The following is a 20,518-nucleotide window of genomic DNA, read 5'->3' on the forward strand; positions in this document are numbered from 1 at the left end:
GCAATGACATATCTGTCAAGGATTCGTGGAGGAGTGACTTACTGGGGAAAACCCACAGAATCCCTTCTAGGGATATTGTAAGAACAAATGAGATAACTCCCAGAAGGGGCCTGGAGCTTTTCCAAACAGAGGTGCTGTGACTCTCAAAGGTATCCAACCTACACCTTTAGAATAACTTTGTGTTTGTGCAATGCAAGCTGAACTTTCTATTGCTGGCCAGGGCAGCTGTGCTCCGACAAAAAGGAGGCAGAAAGGGGCACCCCCTCCCATTAGTGTGCTTCTCCCAATGGATAAACAAATGGAGGAGGCCTGGCAGGGATGGCCTTGGGGCATGGAATGACGCCAACCCCCAGAAAGAGAAATTAGCCCAGCTCGATTTCTTTTTCTTTTAAGAGGGACCTTTGTGTTGGGCATTTTATAAATTGCCTGGGATTGTGTTTACACTAAATTTTATTATATTTATTTGGTAATTAGACCCAGTACACTAAATTTTATTATATTTATTTGGTAATTAGACCCAGCTCTCACCTGTTTCTTCTGGGTAGAGGACATTCAAACGTGTGGTTAGCATTTGATGCGAGATGGCTTCTGGACTGGCTAAGGTTTTGAACTGACCAGCAAGTACTTGTCTATTTGGTGTATCAGCAGCCGCTAACTAGGGAAACTGTCTAGAACGATTGTAGTCAGGAAGGAGGTTTATTGGACATAACAAGCAGTGCAGAGGTTGTTTGGGTCCAAGAGCTGAGCCATCCATCAAGAGCCCAAGGGTAAACATGTCTCTGTGATCGGCCACACTCACTGTGTCAGCTTTGCCCTCAGAGTGGCATCCGCTGTGGTTGGAAGCAAGCTGAGCGAGTGTTAGGGATACTACTCTGATGTAAATCAAAAGGGGGGGCATGCAAGTCAGAGAATATGCCTTCCTCTTACTTCTTTTCTAAGGAGCATAAAATGCTCTAACAGACCGCGCCCTGACAAACCTTCCTGACATTACGTTGGCCAGGATGGGGTCACGGCTCACATCCTTAAGCACTGATTGCAAAAGAGCTTAGAAGAGGTATCCACGGGGGAGTCCGCACGGGGGCTCACAGAAAACCTACTTCAGTTTGCAAACATTCAGGAAGAAATGTCAAGAGCTATTAAAGCCAGTAACGCTGATGCCTGTAGAACAAGGTTGGCTTAATTGTTGTCATTAGCTGGTGCTTGTCTCCTCGGCTTATACGCTATCAGATGAGGACAAAGTCACAGCCAACATCAGCCCCTATGAGCTAATTATGATTTCCTAGATGATCGTAGCAAAGACAGAGCTGGACTTGTGCTTTCTTCCTGTGACCAGTTCTCCCCACATGATATGAGTTCATGGAAGAAAAATACAATAATAAATCCACTTGTTAAGTCGGAAATAAATGAATAGCATCATGTGTTGACAAGTCACGTGCTTATCAGTAGACAGAGAGAAAGCATCAGTAAAAAAAAAAGTCAGGGCTGCTTTGGTATTCAACAATGGCCTGGTACCTGGCCTGGTACCCTTGCCACAGAATCACTTTTCTTGATGAGTTTAGTTTATTCAGACTAATAGAGGTGCCAATGCCCTTGATTAGACACTGAAAGACACATGACCGGGAAGAGCAAGCCTAGGGCTAGCATGCCATTTAAGACAGCTCAGAAGTTCCCTGCATATATGTGAACATGTTGGTTACATATGTGACTATTATATCTTATCATGCTTCTGGTACGTTATGTATCTAATGTTTATCATCAATGCTTTCCTGTTTTCAGTGTTCCCTACTTACACAAGTGGGGTTAGCATTCTCAGCCTCTTAGGTGGAGCCCATCTATTTCCAATGCGGAGTCTACACACAGTCATTCCCAAGTAAGATGGCTACCATCTTAGTTCCACACCAGCAAATACGAGTGAGAAATCTGGTCATTTCACCGTCTTAGAAAGATGATTTTTTTTTTGTCTGAACTGTCCAGATTTGAATATTGGTTGCTCAGCTCACTAACTTTGAAATCGAGACAAGTTGTATAGCTGTCATGGGCTTACATTTATTGATACGTAAAATAATAAATAATATCAATAGGGCAAGCCCATCCGTAAATTTGCAATATGTCTAAATAAGGTCACAGGCACAAATTGCTTTGGAGTATCTGATCTGTAGAAATCACTTAACTGCTAATATTTAATCTCAAAGTCATCTGGTTAGGACGTCATACCAGTCAGTTATTATTTTAAAGCTCTTTTGAAATATGTAAAGTAGGATGTAACCCCAGCTTGTAGATATCTAGTAGTTATTAATACAGTGTGCCAAATACTCAATCTATATATTCAACAAAACATTCTGCTGTTCTTTATAGTACTAACAGCCATACTCCAGTAAGTATGGGACGGCCATTAGTCCTACGGGAGAGTTTTGCTGGAAAGAGTAGGTTTAGGTATCATCCAGAGGTCAAGCTCTTGTTTAGCTTGTCTACCACCTGTGAGCCCCAGATTCAATCCCCAGCAGGCAGGCATGAATGCAGACACACACACATACACGCACACACGCACACTCACTCACACAAACACACATGCACAAACACACACAAATGCACACTCACACAAACACACACGCACATACACACACTCACACACATACACACAAAAGAAGTAAAAGCTTTTACTCAGGTTGAGGAGGATCTAGCTTAGGTAGAGTGTTGCCTAGGATGCATAAGGACAGGGTGAGATCCTCAGTACCACAAAAATAAACAGTTTTCTTTAGCAGTAGATGTTTAATTGGTTCATCTTATCTTTTAGACTCTGCCTTCCCTATAATAATCTCTTTTGTGGATACCAAGAGCACAGCACACATTTCCTCTGGCAATGGGCCCAGGCTCTCATATTAACTCATTCATCATCAAGTACATGGAAATACACTGTGAATTTCTTTTGTGCGTGGGGGGGGGGTAAGATATTTTGAGTTATGGGACATAGAGTAACTTTCCATCCTTGAAGAGGGTAAATTTACAGCCTCCTGATGTAACAGATTGCAACTAATCGATTTTGTCTGTAGCATGCAGCATCATTTAAAAAAAAAAAGACACTCACAGAGATGAAGGGAGGGAGGAGGAAGGATAAAGGAAGAGAGAGAGAGAGAAAAGGGAAGAGAAAATATTAACAGGTTATAGAGCTAACAATGAGATTTTCCAACTGTCTGTTCTGGAAAATTAGTGAAGATGAGAACCCAGGGACCATACAAGTGGTGGTGTGTGTTTTGCCTTGAGAGTCTGACGTTCTCCAGCATGTCCTGACCGTTTACTGTGTCATTTTTCTCTGACTCTGATCCGTTAACAGCTAACAGAGTATAGGCCCGTGATATTGGTTGGTTGCACATACATTCATTAGCTTGTGACAAAGTCACAGCACACTGACACGGGGAGAAAAAAACTGAAGGGCCCAAATTAATTTTTCTGTAGTTATTAATATACAACTTAGGTCTTAAGAAAATCCAACAGTAAAATAGCTAGATACAATACAATAGGACAAAAATATCACAAAAAAGAATTCAACAAAAAATAGAATATACAGATTTTTTTTTTTGTCTCAAAGTAACTTGTGTGTTTGCATGTGACCATTTCAGAAGATATTGCTTAGTTTTTCTGGGCCCATTTCTCATTTTTCCTTAAGATGGCTATTTCAGCTCATTGTTGCACCCAATACATGACCTCTAATTAACATCTTGCAAGCTTCTCTTCTTGTGTTTGGGTAACCACTCTGGCCTCATTGCCTGGCACCCTCTATGTCCTCCTGCCTTCAAGACTGGCAGCCATCTTAGATCTGTTTTTTTATCTCTTCATTTTGCTCCTAAATGATGCTATGTGAGTTCTTTGCCCCTTAATCAACATTTTCTCAGCTCAGACAGCTTTTCTGCATCTTAGACACACATTTTAATTACCTACCAGATGGCCCCTGGGCATCTCTGACTCAATAGGTGCTGATCAGAATTTATTATCCTGCCTTACAAACCTCCTCTGCTGCTCTCCTGGGCTATTGTCAGCTGTGACTTACTCCCAGAGACCTGGAAATGAGGTGCAGCTCCCAAACTTTATTCTTGGCATCAAGTCAGCTAGGAAAGCTGCTGATTTTCCGTCTAGAGTTGTGCCTCGAACAGGGAAGACTGTGAAGTCCATGCTGGTCTCATAATCATACCAAGATCCCATTTGTCTTTGTCATGGTTTAACATTTGCACCGATCATACAGTAGTTGCAGGGGTTCAGAGACTTTCTCAGCAGGCGTGCAGACAACTACACTGATCGTACCACATACCGCCAGTAAGAAAAAAAAATGTCTGACCACATAAGAAACTTCTGATGAAACAGTAAATCTCAACCCTAAAGAAGCCACAGTTTTAATATTTTATATGATGAAATGGAAGAAATACCCAGAGTATTTTTTACTGGACACTAGAGCTGCTTGGTTGTTTCTAGAAGGAGTCCAGGGCGATTATAGGAGTCAAGAGTCAAGCTAGTCTGCTCTTCTCTTTCTGTCTCTCCATCTCTCTATCTCTGTGTCTCTGTGTCTGTCTCCTCTGTCGTGTGTGTGTGTGTGTGTGTGTGTGCGCTCATGAAACACCATATTTATTTGAAAGGATAACTGGCAAATAGTGATAGTCAGACTTGGATATTTGCCGCATGTATTCTCAAAAATGAACAAAAGAAAAGCTTGTCACTCAGAGAAAGCAAATGACAGCACTCATTGTCTGTGTTAAACTGGAGCTCCCAAGAGGAATTGGAATTTGGGAGAGCTCTCACCTGCCACTGGGAGCATGACAAGCCCCAATACATTCTGACTTTCCTCATGTGATAATGGCCAACATTAAAGAATGTGCTTTGGGGTGTCATATGACAAAATTCATCAAAATTGGGAAGATTTGCATAACAGTGTGCTGATATCTTCTAAATGATTCATTTATGATTCACATAAAGGTCCCTAATTATGAAAAAGATACATTCAAGAGACAAGATTGATCAAAAGTTTGTGGATACCATTTCTGATTCCAGTGTAATGAATTACCCTTTGTAGAACCTTGATATCATACCAGAGAAAAATAATCACAGTTCCCGAGAAAGGAATAGGCAGTTCCCTAGAATTGCCTGGTTGTAGATTCGCCAATGAAGGACTAAGAGAGGCTACCGAAACTCAGCCATACAGAAACCATTGCTCTGAGATCTCTCCCTGCCTGTCTACCGTAATGCTGCCTCTGACTTGCTAATCTTGAAGATGATTGTGTCCCTCCACTTCAATGCTTACCTGAGCAAGCCGCTGAAGACCCTTGGTGCACAGCACTCTAACCTTCCGGGCCGAACTCACACCAGTCTTTTGTGCAGATTGGTGTCAGCCTTAATGAACCTGCTGGCAGTGCTAACCAAGATCTCCGTGTCCCTTTTCTTCTTTGTCCCCATGCACGCACACATACATACACCTTAGCTCGGTGTCTCTAGAGATGTATCTTCCAGCCAGCCCTTTCCAAACTGTCACTAAGCTACCATTACCTGCCAAATTCTGCTTAGCGTAGAAAGCCTATCACTTCCTGAAGGAAAATTTATAAACCATACCTCTCCCTCCTTTGCCTGATCAGAATAAATAGATCCGATTTGTGAACTTTGGTAGCCAAATGTATATGGCTGTGTTTTAATTACCGGTATTAACTTCTGTTAGCGTCTGTACCTTGCACTGGTTCTCCATCTCCTCTAGGAAAGGGCTGCTCCATGGAATGCCGCTATTACATATGATTCCTGTGATAAGTAGCTCCTGAATACATAGTCCAAGGGTTCCTTCTAGGTATCAAATTCTGTGATCGAGTTCTACAATAAGAAGCATGGAGTGACAATTTTTGTATTAACCGGCAGATAGGTGTGTTTGTTTTGCTCATAATTACTCACATTTAAGTTCTCTGCTTTTTAATCAAGAGGGTCATCTCCTTGGATGTCTTTTACCTTTTCTGCTCCTGAAAAGATAGATCTGGAGACAACATGGCATATTAAGCTGATTATTTTAATAAATTATAGTGCACATATACTCATGAACAATATATACCCCACATCAAGGCTTCAATAGGAATTAAAGTTTAAATATCTGTTCTGACATGGATATAAAGTTACGTAAGGGTTCTGGATAATAAGCTCTCAATGAACCAGAAAGAAGTGGAAAACATTTTAATGAGAACTGAAAGTTGATGAAACTTTACTATACAGCAAAGTGGTAAGAGAACTTAGGGGATCCTGGGCTCACTGGATATGGAAGCCGGTCCAAATATTGGCCACACTCTCATTCCCCCACATCAGGGAAAAGCAGAGAACAGGGACTAATATGCCCCAGTGCTCAGACAACGGTCTGAGAATTTCACAGACACTTCATTTTGACCAGCGACCAAATTCTTCACTATGGCCCCTGGTAAACCAATAAGAAGATAAATGATAATTTCTTTGTAAGTAAATATTTATGATTTTTGTGGGAGTGTTTTGCTCCATATCATTTTGCAGAAATCAGAGTGAACCGTGGAGACTATTGAGAGATTTTCACATTTGACATTTAAAAACATAATTTTATTTTGAAAGCTGAACGTTTAGAAGCTTTCAATGGAGCCAAATGAAATCAAAGTATAACCAGTCATTTTTTAATGACAAAGTATTGGCACCTTTACAATAAGTTTCTTTTAAAAATTTTTTTTTAAATTTTTCATCCTTTCTCTCTCTCTCTCTCTCTCTCTCTCTCTCTCTCTCTCTCTCCCCCTCTCTTTCTGTGTGTGTGTTGTATGTGTGTGTTGTGTGTGTATGTGTGTGTGTGTGCAGTCATACATAGCACTGCATGCATGTGGAATACAGAGAACAATTTAGGGTATTTGGTTCTCTCCCTCCCCATGCGGGTTCTGGGAAATGGGCTCAGGTTGTCAGCCTCTGCAACAAGAGCATTAGCCACGGAGCCTTTCTGAGATTCTTCCATAATGCCGTGGCTTTGGCAGGGCTAAATGACACAGCCAGGCTCTCTGAGGGTGACTCTACAGAGTCCCCAGATACCCACCCCAGATTCTGCATCATTTCTTCTCTGTCAGTTCAACGTGATGCTCAAATATAAAAGCCATTTTACCCAACCAGGAAAGCGCCATGTTTGCCCCACTATGGCTTTTCTTATTTAGCAACTGGGATGGTCCATAGGCACGGAGTTCATGACCACAGCTGTGAAACAGGGAGATTCTCATTCTCTGAGTATTAAAGACAAGCAGGAAACAGTCACTTCTACATTTAGAAGTGTAGCAGTGCACATCTTTAATCACAGAACTTGCGAGGCAGAGGCAGGCAGATCTCTGTGAGTTCAACACCAGCTTGGTCTACACAGTGAGTTCAAGAACAGCCAAAGCTAGCCAGAGAGAGATCCAGATCTCAAAAATCAAGAGACGCACAACCTAGGATAGGTTCAAATGGATCTACCGAAAGCGTTAATTCACTTTAGTGCAGCCTGCCACGAGTGCACAGCACAGAATAAATGGCTTCCTCATCTCTGAGTAAAATGGAACTGTTAGCTCCCCTTCTAATCCATGTGCTACTTGATCTAGAAAAATAAAGAAAGCAAAACAAACAAAAAACTCAGAGTCACTAAACAGGTGCTTCACAAAATGAGTGAAAGAAAGATCTGACATTTTGACAGGGCTCAATGTGATGGCACAATGTTCTAGACATTAACTTAAACATCTCTCAGGTTGAGAACAGTTCTTGCCACCGAACACATCAGGGAGCTAGTAATTCCCATCCAAATTCAATAAAAAGAAAGCCATATCATCCGTCCTCTTTACTAAACCGTCCAGGTTTTCTGATTGTGTGCTTGGTGTTTCCACACAGCAACTAGCCAAGCCTCAGAAGGTGACTTAGGAGCAAACTGCCCAAGATGAGAACGAATGTGGGGCCTGGAGGGGGCTGGGAATGGAGGCAATGTCACAAGACTTCGATGGTTAATTTCAGGCTGCAGCAGCAGATCCTTCTACAAGATGACTGATGGACACATCACATTTTGCTCTCGTGGTTTCTCCTTTCCTTTTTTGGAATTTAAAGTGGTGAATTTTGTGGGCAATACAAATAAAGTAGCTGTGACTTTGGTTTCAATGTTCCTATCACCAGATTCCTGTGTTTTTTTGACAGTTTGTCATAATTCCTGCAGAAAGTCATTACTTTCCTTGAGAAATTGAGCCAGGGCCCCTCCAGCCCCTTGTCTTCTCTCCACTCCTCTAAAGTCAGGTGAGAGGCTCGTGTCCCTGGACTTTAATTCTCCAGGCTTTTCAGAAGCTCTGGGTCAGTAGCTGCCCCAGCACATGGAGAGCTTACTCAGAGGAGAACAGTTAGGTTGGGAGGATGCTTGACATCATAACAAGGAAACGGATCGGCAGAGCTGATGATACGTACCATTAATAAAGTGATTTTTTTTTTACTCCAAAGAGCTGCTTTTTGAAACAATATAAATTAACTCATTTATTCCTAGAAATCTTGGGAGATCAAATTTTCTACCGTCTCTCCCCCTCACTTTTTTATAAATAGATCAGGACTGAAGCAATAGGGACTACATTATCCAATGTCACACAATCTTAAGTGACAGAACTACAATGCAGAACCTAGGGAATGCGGTCTAAGACTCCACTTGTCAGAACCTTGCTACACCTGCAAAGTCCAGTCCAATATCAAAAATTGTCTCAAGTAGTTGAAGAGCAGTAAACCCAAAGAGGAACTAACTATAGTTTGCCTGGCTAATACAATGCCTCCAAAGGATCCAAAAAAAAAAAAAAAAAAATCTAAATGGCAAAAAAGATTTGGCTTAATTTTAAAAAGGGAAAAGGCTGGGTGCTGCCTCAGTTGTTAAAGTGGTACCCCTACAAGCCTGTTGATTTGAGCTCAATTCCCAGAACCCACATAGAAAATGTCAAGCATGGGCACACTCTTGTGGTACTAGTGTTGAGGAGGCAGAAACAAACGGGTCCTTGGGGCTCACTGACTGGCCAGTCTACCCTCATCAGTGATCTCTCAGCCAATGAGAGACTGCCTCAAAGGTGCATGGCATTTCTGAGGGAAACACACAGGTTGTCCTCTGGCACCCATACATGGGTATACAAGTGCATGCACATTTGCATCCACACACGAGTAGACAAGTGCATGCACATTTGCATCTACACATGAGTAGACAAGTGCATGCACATTTGCATCTACACACGGGTATATAAGTACATTCATCCACACACAGATATACAAGTGCATGCACATATGCATCCACACATGGGTATACAAGTGCATGCACATTTGCATCCACACACAAGTAGACAAGTGTGTGAACATTTGTATCCACACACGAGTATACAAGTGTGTGCACATTTGCATCTACACACGAGTATACAAGTGTGTGCACATTTGCATCCACACACGAGTATACAAGTGTGTGCACATTTGCATCCACACACAAGTATACAAGTGTATGCACATTATATCCACATGCGGGTATACAAGTGCATGCACATATGCATTCACACACAGACATACAGGTGCATGCACATTACATCCACACATGGGCATACAAGTGCATGCACATTTGCATGCACATATGTATCCACACACATGTACATTCACACACACATGAACAGTAGTGGATATGCACACACATAAATAAAGAAAGATGCATATGTATTTTTAACAGACAGTCGTCTTTCTAGAAGCACTGGCTTCCATTAAGTCACTGCTGTCAAGATATTTCTCAGTGATTCAGTTAATGATGCTGACAACCAGAACATGGTTGGGTTAGACAAAATTTCTTCTCTATTCTGCAATGTAATGGACCAGGCATGTATCACAATAACTGTGTTGCTATCAACACCTATTTGGGAAGTTAATATATTGTGATGCAGGAAGTGTGGTGGAAAATGACCCCTTAAATAAATTGATTGACAAATATTATTGTCATTCTGTTAGCAAAAGTGTACTATAATACATTTGGACTCAAGGTCTCAGAAAAGATGATTTTTAATGTTTTATTATTTCAATCAACCAATACACCTTATATATTGTGTACAATTTGAAATATGCATACATTGAAAATGGCTAAATTAAGCTAATAAGTACTCAGAACAGGCTTTTGCTCTGTTTATTAAATTTATTATTTTAAATTACTGAAGCATATTGGAAATAACAGAAAATCATTTTAGATGCTGTTTCTCAAGTAAAATTTGTAACTAATCACCAAAAACAGGACAATATTTTCTTTCCCCCAAAGCCAATGACCACATTTTCTTTCTTATTCCTTCTCCGCCTTTCTCTTTCTTAACACTTACGTGTGGTTTCTGTCCACTTAGGCAATTCTTATGCAAGAAGCTAAACGCAATTAAATGTGCAGGATGAAAAGATGGCCCAGGCACTGCTGGTACCCCCAGGACCTGAGAGCTTCCGCCTTTTCACGCGAGAATCTCTTGCTGCTATCGAAAAGCGTGCTGCAGAAGAGAAAGCCAAGAAGCCCAAGAAAGAACAAGACATTGACGATGAGAACAAACCAAAGCCGAACAGTGACTTGGAAGCTGGGAAGAACCTCCCTTTTATCTATGGAGACATTCCCCCTGAGATGGTGTCGGAGCCTCTGGAGGACCTGGACCCCTACTACGTCAGTAAGAAAGTGAGTGTTGATTTTACTTGGCTAATACATTCCCAATTAGATGTGCAGAGCAGGGCTTATGTACCTTAGAGAATTGTAATTTTTATCTATGAAGGATTCTATAGCACTCTTTACTGTCAGACATCCTGAAGCACAGTAAAGCAAACACAGAAGATTCATAAGAAGTTAAATCCCTGCTACAGAGGAATAAGCATAAACAACTTCTACCATTTCACAGTATCAAGATGAATGGGGAAACTTAAAGTTGACAGCGAAGATAAGTATCTGCTATTGTTAACCCATTTAACTGATTGATAGACAGCAAAATTGTAGTTATGCGGGCGAAAGGGGGTGGATGTTCTACTTATTTTTTAGTTCATTCTTGTCTTGATGTTTCTTACAATCATCTGTGTTCTAGAAGACAGTGATCTACCTATCTCTCCCTGGAAACAGATAATTTATGCAGATGCCTGTTTACCTATCCATACATTTTTAGTCTTTATCCTCTAACCTGGCATATGATTAGGAACTTCTACAGGCGTCACTGAAATTGTCCTAGGCTAAATTCTAGAGCCACCTAAAAATATTTAAAACGTTACCACAAAGAAAGAAATATTAAGATTAGAGGAGAAAATAATAATATTTTAATTTAAGATGATAATAACAATAGCAACAGTAGCAATAATAACCCTCACATAATTTAAAGTAACAATGTCTATGTTTACTCGACCTTCAAAATAGCTACATAGTTCTGCCAGAATTAGACAGTTTCTATAGTTAAACCAACTCTGTGAAACTCGTAGAGAATCTAAATAAAGGATACTGTTTAAATTCCTAAATGGATATTTTGTCTCTTTTTAATCACGATTTATAGCTTGCCTTCACAATAATAAAACAGTTCTTTGTAAAGATTAACATCATTTTGAGTTGATGATTTGCGAATTGAGAAACAGAACACTTTTACTTGTCAAAATAGAATTTTTTAAAGGCAATGGTTGAAGATGTAGCATCCTTTAAGTAGTACACAATTTGAAGTTATTCATCCTGGGGATGGAGAGACGACTCAATGGTTAAGAACACTTGCTAATGCCGGGCGGTGGTGGCGTACGCCTTTAATCCCAGTACTTGGGAGGCAGAGGCAGGCGGATCTCTTTGAGTTTGAGGCCAGCCTGGTCTACAAGAGCTAGTTCCAGGCCAGGCTCTAAAAAAGCTGCAGAGAAACCCTGTCTCGAAAAACCAAAAAAAAAAAAAAAAAAGAACACTTGCTATTCTTATGGAGTACTGGAGACAGTTCACAGCACCCACATCGGGTGGCTTATGACTGTCAGCAATGACAGCTTCAGGACAGCTGACCGTCTCTCTGGCCCCTGTGAACATGTGCACCCAGATGTATACACATAAACAAACACATACACATAAATAAAAATAAAATAAATACTTTAAAAAGTTATTTCCTTTTGAAAGGAAGGCATTAAATATACATTCATATGCTTCCAATTAAATAAACATTCTTAGGTTTCTAAAATAAATTTCATTGTTTACTGCAGAGATGATCAAGAAATATTTGAGATTTAGAAACTCTGTTGTTATTAAGTATGAATAACAATAAGCGACTCCTCTCAGAAACAGGGAAAATGACATTTGAGGAATCCTGGCCTAAAATATACATTGGCAGCCATATGTGCTGTCACGTACTTAGGAGACAGAGCCAGAAGGATTGTGAGCTCAGGGCCAGCCTGATCTAAAAGTACAGCCTGAGCTATAAACCCCAAAGTATATGTTTTTTTTTTTAAATTATTGTAAGGACACAGAGTATGTTTTACTTTGATAAGATAAAGGTATTATTACCTCTTTTAAGGAGCCAAACAGTTTGATTATTCTTATGGCTGGGTGGGAGGGGAGTAGAAAAATAGAGATATTATCCAGTGGGGGGGGGGCTATGTTTACTTACATTGAAAGAATTTCCTTCCCAAAGACAACATCACCTCTTTGTGAAAGGACTACCCTAGGCTACCTCAGGGATGATATTAAGTACCCTCCCCCGCCAATTAGATGAAGTAAGCTGTTTGGACTCCATGTTCAACAAGGACTCTTCTGTACATAATTTGTTTTCTCAAAGATTTCCTGTGGGACAAGCATCGCTACAATTCTTTTCCACATGAGAAAATAACATACCCATTTTATTGTGAATTGATTGGCATCTGAGGTTACAGGCCAGGCATTCAAGCTTGGTTCATGTGAATCCGTCACTAGAAAACAGACCTGTTCTCTGTGCACTGGAAAGGACAGTCGTTTCTCACTCCAAGGGGAAACCAGACTCGGGCCATGATTCACTGGCAGTGACTCTGAACCATAGCGAGGGCTCTGTACAGCCTCTTTACTGCTGCCTGTCCTGTTTTCATTTATGAAATATTTCTGAGGGTGAGGATTTAAGCAGCTACTTTCAGGAAAGTCACGTGTGATTCTTAGGAGCCAAAGGGAGGAGCTAATACACGAACTGAAAGTTTTACCTTAGCATGAAGCCATGCTACTATATGACAAGGTATGTAAAAGGCGGCGTGGAGCTGTGGAGCTTCAGGTAACAATTTACTGTCACTAATTAGTGATGTATCTTAGGGACTAATATAACTAGATGAGTAATACCACAACGTATCTTAATGGCATTTAAGTTGGCCAGGTTAATGGCTTAAAAATAGGGGCATGATAATAATAGCTAACATTTGTTGGGCTCACCCCATGTGAGGAGCCACTTGGATACTCCAGTTCATTTCATACCAGTGAGCCAGGGAGGCTGTTACTATTGTTAGCTTCAGTCTACAGATGAGAAAGGAAAGCCAAGGGCAGTTCCTTAACTGACCAGGGTCACTCTCCATCAGCGGCAGACCAAGGCTTTGAGTCTAGTCTGCCCAGCTTTGGAGCTCTTGACCACTGATCAAACTCTCTGCAGGAGCAGTGAATGTCAAGTAGGATTCTCCAAGATTGGTTGCAACATCTTCTTTTTTTTTTTTTTTTTTAAAACTCAGGGCTTGATGCCACCCTGCTTCCTTGAGGTGTAAAATGCAGCTTCTTTCACAATGCCAAGAATTTCAGGGAGCTTATGAGTGTATTCACCCAGCAGAAAAGAAGGAAGCAGTGTTCCAGAGTAGAAAATAACCGTTGCAACAAACAGGCCACAGGGTTTGCAAAGATTTTGGCGCTATGCATCAAACCTTTTCACGGCTCCCCACTGCTTATCATTACTTAGAAACCTGACCTTAGGGCTGGTGTTCTTTAGCCACCACCCAGCCACCTGTTGTGTCCTCACGTAATCTTTGGTGTAGGTACATCATTCAACAGCATGAGAAAGCTCCACATTTCAAACATCTCCATGGAACTCCGTCACTACGTAGAGCGATAGAATTTTACTCCTTCTTCCTCAGCACTCTGGGTGTGTGTTCTTCAGCTCTGTCCTGTATCTGAGCTGTAAATTCCGGGTGCCTGTACCGCACTCAGCAGCCCAGGATCCACTAGCACGCACAGGCTCATCTCACCGGCCAAGAGGAAGGTTTCATGCTTTAAAGGACTGTTCATTCCCGCTTCCTCGATTTTTTAGAGATATTTCAAAATAAAACTCCCTTCTAACGTTGCAAGTAGAAATTGCCTTTTTTTTTTTTTCTTTCAGGGAAAAGTTGTTTCAAAGCGCGTGAGTTAATGCACTTCAAATGATTGGGTACTTTTATGCACTGTGGCTGATGTTGTTGCCTAAATGGCTCTTGATTGCTTGACTGTGAATGCCGGATGATCTACTAATGCTCCAGAAGTTCAAGGGCAGGCTTAGCAAGGTGCAGGATCACTTGCAGACACTCCGGATGCTAGTGAGGGATAGTTTTCCTCTTAGACGTTAGAGAGCGTAGTTCACTGAAAGTGGTTAGTCTAGTAAAGGTCGGCTCCATGGTGGCAAGCACAGAAGGGTGGCAAAAGGATGGCTTGCTGTCCCTGCCCTCTCTGCTCACAGTATAAACACTCCCGCCTGCCTCTTCAAACAGAGCCTGCGTGTCGCTCGTCACTGTGTATGGATGGATGCGGTCTTAGTTAAAGGGAGCAAACATGTTATTAAGTACGTACAACAGATGTCATGAAGGTGAAGGGCGCCTTCAAGGTAAACCCATATTTAATTAGCACAAGTGTTTATTTGCAAATGGCACTATTAAATACTGCGGGAGAAAGGCAACCATAGGCTGCAGGCTCTTTGTGCTTGGTCGTTTATGAAAACATCTAACCAGGTTCTCCCGGGAAGGAGCCCGACGTGGAAATTGCTACTTGATGGTGATTACAAGCAACGTATGAAGAGTGCAGAGTCATACACGAAGAGCTGTTGGCAAGGGAAACAGCTAGGGAATTATGAGAAGGTGGTGCGATTTATCCAGGAAAATGGGAGCGGGGAGGTGATCTGGGTCTTGAGAATGGAAAGAAGGATTGAATCGTACAACTGCCTGCGTGTTAGAATTACCTGAGGAGAATGCTTAAAATACCTCAATGTCTGCCCATCTCCAAAATTTAACTATTGCCAATTATTCGAGCAAGGAGGTGTTTTCTAAACTCCTTTTTGAACAGAGGGGGCTGATGGATGGCTGGATGGGCTTATCTGGATAGGGGCAGACTCTCCGCAGGTGGAGCCTTCGTCCCTGACTCTGTGAGCATGCTCATCAGAGCCACAGCTCGGCCAGACTGACAGGCTCTGAGTGGGACTGACAAGTGGATTCAGTGGCTGCAGTGGACTGGCGGGTAGTCATGAGTCTGCATAGCTTAAATGTTAAGGTGATGATTGCACGCTCCAGATCATAGACTTGAGTTACGGCGTGGCATTTGCGGTCATGTATTTAAGATGAATTTTCAGTACAGCTGTCTTTTTCTCAGCCTAAGCTACAAAGCGGGTCCTTCTCTGCCCACAAAATCATGTTCTTTGACTTATCGAAATGTCCTCAATCAAAAAAAAAAAAAAAAAAAAGATGCCACAGAGATGAAGGAAGGCCACTGCAAAATTACTTTGATGTGACTGAACCATTAGAAAAGATTATTTTAACAGTTATGCACACGAAATAATCTGAGAAGTTACGGAAGCTGGAGACAGATGGCAAAGCCTCAACTAGAAATGAACTCTGTAAGGCTGTATAATTTGATTTTTTAAAAAAATGCGTAGGGCTATCAGTTTGTATCAACAAGTTTGGAGGCTTAGAGACCGACCACATACTGGCCAAATGCACATTTATTGTGGCTAGATGCTTAGAGGAGAAACACGTAGCCTGTATCTAGAAAACAGGGTATTTGTTAAGTTCCAACTCATCTAAACAAACACATTTGAACGAACAAATCAGGTGAAAGTTCTTGGTGTGCATTGTAAATGCTTCAAATAAGCCTGCGTGTCTAACTTAGTGAAGTCCCTTGTATTTTCTTTTTCAGACTTTTGTGGTGTTGAATAAAGGGAAGGCGATCTTTCGATTCAGTGCCACCTCCGCCTTGTACGTTTTAACGCCGCTAAACCCCGTTAGGAAAGTCGCTATTAAGATTTTGGTCCACTCATATCCTTTTCTCACGCGAATTGTCCAGATGCTGTTTCCAGCGGTTGATTTCCAACGAAATGCCTTTTCCTGGGGTTTAATATTTATAACATTTATTTGCAGAGAATAGTAACACTGTTAGTTTAAGGGATTGGTTTCCATTGGCCGTCCGTTATTTATATATAACAAGTTTATCATAAAATTATTATCATGGCTCTAGAATCAAATAGGAAGTCATGCTAGCAAGTGGGTCATTGGATCATATTGTGTAACAGAAAGCAAACCCTTTGCTCTTTACTAGCTTAAACTAAATCATTTATTGCTAAAGAGGTTTAGCCTATTACAGTTATTATAGTGTAGATACTATATAGTATATGTAGTTAGTGTCACTATACATATTGACAAATTCTCAAAAATTCATGTCTTAATTGCTTGTGTATCCTCAGCAAATTTATGTCCATTTCCCCTCCCTTTCCTTCCTTCCTTTCCTCCCTTCCCTCACATACACCATTCCTTTCTTGCTTCTTTCATTCCTTCTTTCTTCTTTTCTTCATTCTGTAAATATCCAAGCAGCTACGATATATCTGCGTACTGGGATAACAATATGTCAAAAAGTCATCAACCTTCAAACTCCTTTCGGGCCTGGGTTGTGACTCAGTGGTAAAATGCTAGCTCAGCACTTTAAAGGTGCTGGGATGGATTCCCAGTATACCACACACATATGCAAATTATAAGAGTAAAAGATACCTGTGATGGGAAGACTAGGCATACATTACAATAAATTCTAAAGTAATGACAAAATGGGTTTAAAGTGGTGCTTAGTAGTGGGCATTTTCCACAGACAAATTTGAAACAGGCATATATATAGCAAAACACATTATCCTATGGACACAGCAAATAAGAGATAGCCTGTTGAAGTACATATGGATTCTCCATTCTGAACTTTGACCTTAGAAAGTGTTTATATTTTAAAATAAAATTATCTGCCACATGAACTTGCCTGTAGTGAAATCTCTATTGAAACAGCAAGAGCAATGTTCTTAGCAGAATAGCCAATGACGGCACGTGGCTAGCACAAAGCCACACCCCCTCTCTCTGCTGTACCTGAGAGAGAAAAGGATGCCATCGCTGTCATCACCGTGAGCCTGCTGCAGCATCCGCTCATCAGGGAATTCCTAACCTGTGCAAACTGTTTAGAAAAAAATACCAGACCATATGAAAGGATTTGGCCTTTCTCATTAACCTTTGTCTTCACCCAGCTAAGATTAATTTCACGGCTAACTTGGGCTTTTGCATCTTTGTGTTGGGCGGGTTTTATGTGTCTATTGACACTTATTCCTTAACTGCAACCTACTTTATTCAGCATGCTCATCATGTGCACGATCTTGACCAACTGCGTGTTTATGACATTGAGTAATCCTCCGGACTGGACAAAGAATGTGGAGTAAGTACGACCAGCTTCTTGGAATGAAGAAAACGTATTCCGTTTCTCTGGCAATCTCTTGGTGGTAACGGTCTGACTTGTGGCTCCTACCTTTTGAAGTCAAGGAAAACGTTTCTGTCTTTTGATTCTATAGTTTTGAGAATGATGCCTAAACAAATGACATCAATTTTTATTATTAGCATTTTCAGAGGTTGCTAAGAAAGTGTACTACTGTGTGCCATTGTAAGCCACCACTTGTCAGTGATTTATATTTTGGCAAAGGATCATTTGGAACATTTTAAAATCCATTCTAGATGGTATTGTCATGGTGGATCCTGTTCATAGGTTGAGGCAGCTCTTTCAGTGAAAATACCAGGTACCATTTATGATATACAGTTAACAAAATGGAAACAACTATAAAAGATACTGTGTAAAACATTAACCTATAAGACCAATGGAGTCATTTGGGCTCATATAAATTTCACTTAATTTTAATACTAAAAGTTAAGTGCCGGGCGGTGGTGGCACACGCCTTTAATCCCAGCACTCGGGAGGCAGAGGCAGGCGGATCTCTGTGAGTTCGAGACCAGCCTGGTCTACAAGAGCTAGCTCCAGGACAGGCTCTAAAGCTGCAGAGAAACCCTGTCTCGAAAAAAACCAAAAAAAAAAAGTTAAGTAAAGGGAATATTTGGATATGAATATTTTTATTTTATTTTTATGTTTATATTATTTTATTTATGTGTATGAGTCTTTTGTCTGCACATATGTCTGTGCACCATGTATATGTTGTGCCTGAGGAGGTTAAAAGAGGTTGTTGCATGCCCTGAGACTGGAGTAAAGAACACAACGTGAGTCTTTTGGAAGACAATCATGTGTCTAGCTTTGAGTGTCTCTTTGTAAGGGAAACTTAGAGATGCTAGACGCACTGTAAATACAGTCTGCACTATAAGTGTTTTCAGCTGACACAGCTCTGTTGAGTAACTGTGCAGCTTTTCTATTCAGCTACATGTAGTAGTTTTTGCATTGTGGTAGGGAAACCAGCAAAAGAGTGGTTGTCACAGAAAAAAGAATCTAAAAAAATTTAACAAATGAAACCAAACAGAAGCAAATATATATGGACTCCAAGGAAAAGAGAAGGCAATAAGATACCTCTGTTCTGAGGTGAACGCAGAGGTAACTTCGTATAGGACACAAACACCCAAACTAAAATACAAGTATACACACATATGGCGTGGTAAAATACACCTCTTCTAAATACTCAGCTGCTTTGTAATTAGCAATTATACTTACTGCTTCTGTAACCACTTGGTAGGGTTCCTGGTAGGGGTGGAAGATGGAGGGAAAATGTACTTGGGAAACTCAATGTGATGATTTCTGCATCTGTTTCTTTGTTCCTCCCTATGAGGGAACATCTCACGACAAGCCGTTCACAACACTGATCCTACTACTTCGCACATAGAAACGATCTGTAGGCTGTAAAAACACAATGAGTTGCCATAAGAAAATCAAATGTTTCTATGACTTAGACGAAATGCTCTGAAAAATAAGCTCAGATTGTACTTTTCAAGAACATGGTGTTTAAAAACAAGTAGGCGCCACTATTTTTGGACTTCAATTGCTATCACTCAGAGAAATGGGCTAGGGCGCACAATGATAGACCACAAACTCAAAAGCCGTTCCCCTTGAAAGCTGAGAGTGGAATTCAGCAAGTCTGAACGCAAAGTTAGATTGGAGGGCTTAGTGTATCTGTGCTCTAAGGATTTCAGGCAAATACAGATATGAGATCGTAGACAGTGAATGCATTTTATGGTATTATAAATGTATACCTGAAGGAGACACAGAGACAGGTGGGGGCAGTTTTAAAATTTTATACCTGACTCAAGAATAAAAAATAAAACTACAGGGAAACTCTGTCTCGAAAAACCAAAAAAAAAAAAAAAAAAAAAAAGAATAAAAATAAAATCTAGTTCCAGTCTACTATAATAACCTTAAATGAGTTTAGCCATTAGAAATCTTGAATACAAATATTTCAATAAAGGTGCATGGATCCCCATTGGGACGGCTGTCAAAGAAGACACCAACAATGTGACCTCTGACGGTTAAAATCTGGCTGATAATTTTTACCTATCCACTAGCAGAACACTGCCCGTAAGGCTGACATTCTACTTCTGTGGATACTCTAAGAGCTCAAGCTTAATGATAATGTATGAAATATGGGAAACTGCTATTCCTTTTATGAATACCTTTATTAACCCCTTGAGAACTTTGTACAGGGTATTTTGATCATATTCACTCCCAACTCTTCCAATAAGTTATTGTTCTAAAACATAGGTAGTTTGGCATCAACAGTTTTGAAGAATATGTTTATGACAAATATGTTATTGTCTCCTTAGTTTAATCCTTCACTCAGTCTAATAAGAATAATTAAATTAAGATTCTTGGGTAAGTACAAAAAGAAACAAAGTTTTGGAAGATTAAAAGAAAAAGTTAGGGTTTGCCATGCTCAAAATGATCGGCTTCACTTCCTCTCTACTGTTGCTGACTTGGCGTTGGCTGATTTTCCTAGGTATACATTCACTGGGATCTATACCTTTGAATCCCTTATAAAGATTTTGGCGAGAGGGTTTTGCTTAGAGGATTTCACATTCCTTCGTGACCCATGGAACTGGCTGGATTTCAGTGTCATCGTCATGGCGTGAGTAATTTATCTTTATCTGATAAATTCAAAAGAATGAAAATACTCGTCATATAAATCAAGCTAAGATACGTTTTGAATAAAGAGCTTTCTCACTAGTCAACTCAACTCTATGACATTATTACACATTATGATAATATGCATTAAACTAAATATTGAGAGGTAGGTAGGTCTAGCAAGTTGGCAACACCTGGGATTATTTTATTGTCCCA

General features: G+C 40.6%; 1 protein-coding gene across 7 annotated transcripts in view; it reads left to right on the forward strand.

Annotated features, from left to right (window-relative positions):
* Positions 1-10,408: 10,408 nt before the first annotated feature.
* Scn3a (sodium voltage-gated channel alpha subunit 3) overlaps positions 10,409-20,518 on the forward strand; it is an 80,324-nt gene continuing 70,214 nt past the window's right edge. For all 7 annotated transcript variants that reach the window (XM_038336054.1, XM_038336056.1, XM_038336058.1 and 4 more), the window contains exons 1-4: positions 10,409-10,672; positions 16,091-16,209; positions 17,543-17,632; positions 20,178-20,306. In XM_038336054.1, coding sequence (XP_038191982.1) covers positions 10,409-10,672; positions 16,091-16,209; positions 17,543-17,632; positions 20,178-20,306 — 602 coding nt within the window. The remainder of the gene's footprint in view (positions 10,673-16,090; positions 16,210-17,542; positions 17,633-20,177; positions 20,307-20,518) is intronic.

The sequence above is a fragment of the Arvicola amphibius genome, chromosome 7 (genome assembly GCF_903992535.2).
Source record: "Arvicola amphibius chromosome 7, mArvAmp1.2, whole genome shotgun sequence".
Classification (NCBI taxonomy): domain Eukaryota; kingdom Metazoa; phylum Chordata; class Mammalia; order Rodentia; family Cricetidae; genus Arvicola; species Arvicola amphibius.